This window comes from Capsicum annuum, chromosome 8, assembly GCF_002878395.1.
Source record: "Capsicum annuum cultivar UCD-10X-F1 chromosome 8, UCD10Xv1.1, whole genome shotgun sequence".
Lineage (NCBI taxonomy): Eukaryota > Viridiplantae > Streptophyta > Magnoliopsida > Solanales > Solanaceae > Capsicum > Capsicum annuum.
In genome coordinates this window covers 162,175,457-162,180,395 of record NC_061118.1, presented here as the reverse complement: position 1 = coordinate 162,180,395, position 4,939 = coordinate 162,175,457, and the positions used below count along the sequence as shown (strand labels likewise).

The 4,939-nt window shown below is 36.2% G+C and overlaps 1 protein-coding gene and 1 pseudogene across 1 annotated transcript; one reads left to right on the top strand and one right to left on the bottom strand.

Moving 5' to 3' along the window:
* The first annotated feature begins 2,283 nt into the window (after positions 1 to 2,283).
* On the top strand, positions 2,284 to 3,862 carry LOC107879433 (annotated as a pseudogene).
* Positions 3,863 to 4,160: 298 nt separating this feature from the next.
* On the bottom strand, positions 4,161 to 4,644 carry LOC124886462 (classical arabinogalactan protein 7-like; the record flags this gene model as incomplete). Its single annotated transcript, XM_047394938.1, is given in 1 exon segment — positions 4,161 to 4,644. A coding segment is annotated over 1 exon segment (270 nt), but the record flags the coding sequence as incomplete, so codon positions are not given.
* Positions 4,645 to 4,939: the final 295 nt, after the last annotated feature.

Below are 4,939 nucleotides of genomic sequence, written 5' to 3'. Positions count from 1 at the left end.
AATAGAAATATTTCGAGATAGATCACAAGGATTGTTGGGATTGTCTCCGAAAACCTATATTAATAAAGTATTAGAGAGATTTAGAATGAAAAAATGCTCATCAAGTCCCGTTCCAATACAGAAAGGAGATAAATTTAGTCTCAATCAATGTTTAAAGAATGACTTGGAACGAAAGCAAATGAAAGATATTCCTTATGCATCAATAGTTGGGAGTCTTATGTATGCCCAAACATGTACAAGACCAGACATCAGTTTTGCTGTTGGAATGCTGGGTCGATATCAAAGTAATCCTGGAATGGATCACTGGAAGACTGCAAAGAAAGTATTACGATACTTATAAGGAACGAAAGATCAAATGCTCACTTATAGAAGATCTGATCATTTAGATGTGGTTGGATATTCAGATTCAGATTATGCTGTTTGTGTGGATACAAGAAAATCCACATTTGGATATTTGTTTCTGTTAGGTGAAGGAGCAATATCATGAAAGAGTGCGAAGCAGTCTGTTATAGCTGCATCCACTATGGAAACTGAGTTTGTGGCATGCTTTGAGGCCACAGTCCAGGCTAATTGACTACGAAATTTTATTTCAGGACTTGGACTAGTCGAAAATATAGCCAGGCCGCTGAAAATTTATTGGGATAATACCGTCGCAGTTTTCTTCTCTAAGAACGATAAGTATTGAAAAGATGCTAAGTATATGGAATTGAAATACTTTTCGGTTAAAGAAGAAGTCCAGAGACATAAAGTGTCAATTGAACATATTAGCACTAAGCTTATGATTGTTGATCCTTTGATGAAAGGATTACCGCCGAAAACATTTATTGAACATGTTGAAAGAATGAGTCTTATTGATAGCAATGAATGATTTTATGTAAAGACTTTATTATGTTTATGAAATTGACACTTTGAGCTCAAATTATATATGTTTCTGTTGTTACCTGTTTTCTCTTATATACATAATATTGTGAATAATGATGACAGGTTCTGACTTAGATAAAGGATTCTAAGTATTATCGTTGGACCCATTATGTATTTGAAAGGTTATGTTAGATAATAGACTAATATTGTAGTACATGGAAGGAACTATGTCAAGTAAAGGGACGTACAACCGCCATGACTCATTTTAGTTGATTTATTTAACGATGACAAATGATGTTGGATTTAACGTTAATAGTGCACATGATTACGTACCTTTTAAACCATTAAATCAACATTGTGTGTGCCAAGTGGGCGAATGTAAATTTCTATAGCCCACATAATTAATTTATTTATTAGTTTAATAATAATTGAATAAGTTAAATCCTTAATCTATATGGAAAGTTACCTAGTAGGATAATTACTGACTCCTAATAGGATTGTATCCACAATTACTGACTCCTAGTAGGATAACGATTGTATCCACCAATCACGTTGATGGAACGTGAAAACATAACTGACTATTCCCATTATAAAAGGGGTCCTCTCTCTGTCAAAAGAAGAATAAGCTCCATCATAATTTATTCTGAAAAGTAAGGTTAAGAGAGAGAAACAATACGTTCTGCTCTTGGTGTGTTTCCGCTAAAATCATGGAAAATTCAGGTAAGTAATTCTTTATTGAATTACTTTTATTATGTGTATGTGAAAATCATTAAGTTCAACGTTCCTGAGCAATTCATAGGATTATATATAAGATTGAGTAAGTTTATATAATCCGTTTTATGCCTACAATGGGGTGCTTTTTTAAAAAAAATTAAGAAATTATAATAATTAAAAATTATATTAATAAAATAATTTAAATATAAATTTTTTAATTAAAAGTTTTTGGAATCCTTGGTGCCACTTGTCAGTTGGCACCCTTCTGTTCTCTATTTAGTAAAAAATCGCTCCTCACGCGCCTCCGGCGAGTAGATAGCACGCGATGTGCCATGTAGGCAAAAAAAGTCCAAATGAATCAAAATTCGGGTGGGTTAGGGGCTTGATAGATACAAGTCTTAGTTGAGAGGTCTAAGTGAATTTTCGGGACAAATTTAAGGGTCTTAACCCAAATATTTAATATTGGAAATTCGTATCTTTTTCAAATAATGAAGGATTTAATGCAGAAAATCTTAGTTGATATTACACACTTAAACTAATGTCCTGCCAACTCACAGTTTATGCATACAATATAGGATTGATTACCTAAATAGACAAACTTACACACTTATTATACATAAGGATAGTTTCTAAATTACCAAACATAACTACATTCTGTTTTCCATCAAAGTTGTGTTTATTCTTTCTCTTTTATTACTAATCTCAATTATGGACAAGTTAGAGATTCAAATCCAGACATGTTGAAGCCCTCAACCCCTACCCCGAATCATCTTCGGAGCCTCAAGCTGTCACTGTTCGATCAGCTGGTTCCTCCTCTATTCTATACACACCAATACTCTTCCATTACTTGCCAAGCAATGAGGAAGGAATAATTACTGAAAGATGTGATGAGTTGCAAAAATCTTTGGCTGAGACATTAACCAAGTTTTACCCTCTAGCTGGAAGATTTAGTGAAAATCATATTCACTGCAATGATGGTGGTGTTGAGTATGTGAAAGCCAAAGTCAATGCGGATCTTGCGGAATTTCTCCATCAAGGAGCACCCAAGAACACTGAGTTTTTGAATGACCTTCTGCCATGGTGTGTTGTTCCTCCAGGCTATGGTCTGCCATCAAGTCCATTACTTGGAATCCAAGTGAACATATTCAATTGTGGAGTAGTAGTCATAGCCATACAAATGTCACACATCATAGCAGATGGTTTCACCATAGCAACATTTGCCAATGAATTGGCACACATTTGCCAAAAAGGGACGACAAAAGATTGTCTCTCAAGTTTTGGTCAATTTCCATCACTCTTTCCCACAAGAGTGCTATCAGGAGCTCTGTATCCACCACCTCCCAACAATGGTGTTAAAATTGTCACAAGGAGGTTTCTGTTTGATGCTTCTGCAATAGCTAAGCTCCAAGATGCAATCGATTCAAGTGCCACGTCCATGAGGCCTACTCGAGTGGCGGCTGTTATGTCGTTAATATGGAAGGCTCTTGTGGGCATTAATGGACATTCAAGGGACTCTTCTCTATTTTGTGTAAATAATTTGAGGGGAAAAACAAATTTACCGTTCCTAGAACATGCTCTAGGGAATTGTGTGATCTTTGGAGTTGTTAATCTAGAGGCAAGCCAGTCAAGAAAGGAGTTCAATGACATTGTAAACTTGGTAGGAAATACGATACGGGACATATCCGCAGGCGTTGGTAAAGCAAGCGTTGATGATATTCTCTCTTTTGTTGTAAACACACTGACAAAAGTTGAAGACAAATATCACCAAGGAGACGAAAGGGACATTTATATGTGCACTAGTTGGTGCAGATTCCCTTGGTATGAAGCTGACTTTGGTTGGGGAAAGTAATTTTGGGTTAGTTATCCTGTTGAAGCAATAGCTCTATATGACACAAAAAAATAGTGGTGGAATAGTAGCATGGGGTTAGTTTAACGGAGAATGACATCGTTAAATTCGAGAGAGGCCCTGATATTTTGGCATTTTGTCTTCCCCCTCCTGAAGTCGGTCCGTTGATTTGGACAAAAAGAAACTACATTACGTACCTTTTGATGATGTAATATTTCTACAGATTTCAAGTTCAAAATCAGCCTAGATGCATCTCATGCCATCGTCTGATTCTTTTCTTTTTCTCCTTGTAGTGTAGGGGAAGCCAAAATTGAAAAGTGTAAAAGCAGTAAAGAAGATGGACCGGAGACAACCTTCTAACTAGCAGTCAAAGATGTAAAAGTTACCAGAGGGGCTTCAAGTACCAGTTTACAACTTCCCCATTTAATCTAAAGGTGGTAGTCGTCTTTTTGACCAGCTTTTGATCCCAGAAATCAATAATTTAGCTTTAAACTTCTCAAAATTTATAGTGGCACATAGGTTTATTACTTTGCTTTAGATCGTCTAGCCAAACAACGCCACATAAATTGGAACAGAGGAAGTACTATTTACATTGTTAGAACAACACAAGTCGAAGCTAAACTGTTGCTCATTTATCGCACTTTTGAAGTATGTCGAATAAAAAACTCAAAAGTTCATTAGAATCATCAAGACGTGTCAAAATATATTTAAAAAGGCACCAAAAACTACTCCTATGTCATGCACTCAAGAAATCATCATATCATTGAACATGAAACAGGGTAAACGGGAAAACTAACAGCAAACTCTATTCGAACAAACAACCAAAAATACAAACCAAACTCCTATCATTATTGATTAGTACTACTAGTATTCATAACAAAACAACTCAAAAAATAAAATAAAAAAGGTTTAACAGTTCTTAATACTAATACTAGTACTACTAAAATTTTAACCTAGGACGAAAAGGCAAAGGCACAGATGACAGCAGCAACCGATCCGACGGCCAGATGGAAGTTAAAGCTGAACGTAGCAGCAGCATTAGTTGCAGGCTCAGGCGCGAACAGAGAAATTGAAGCAGGGGAAATTTCGGGAACGGGTGAAACACCTGGAAGAATATGAACGTGAGCCGGAGCAGACGCTGTGGGTGGATTCACCTTAGATGATGGTGGAGGGGATGGAGAACTAATTGGTGGATAAACAAATAGTGATGGTGATGGTGATGGTGATGGAGAATCTGAATTACGTGAAGTTGTTAATCCCATGAAAGATGTCGCCATTATCAGGACTAAGAAACCAGTGTATATGCATGATGATGCCATTGTTTGCAGGGGAAATTTTGGAGACGAAAAAAAAAACAGAGGAGTTTGAGAGAGGGAATTAAGGTTGGCAGGGTATATATAAGGAAAGACTATACCCCATAGGTACGGTCCAAAATTGCACCGCTTCATATAATTGGTAAAACTAGTTTACGTCTAATGTTTTACTATTTAATTTTAAATGATTTTGTATATTGCGATA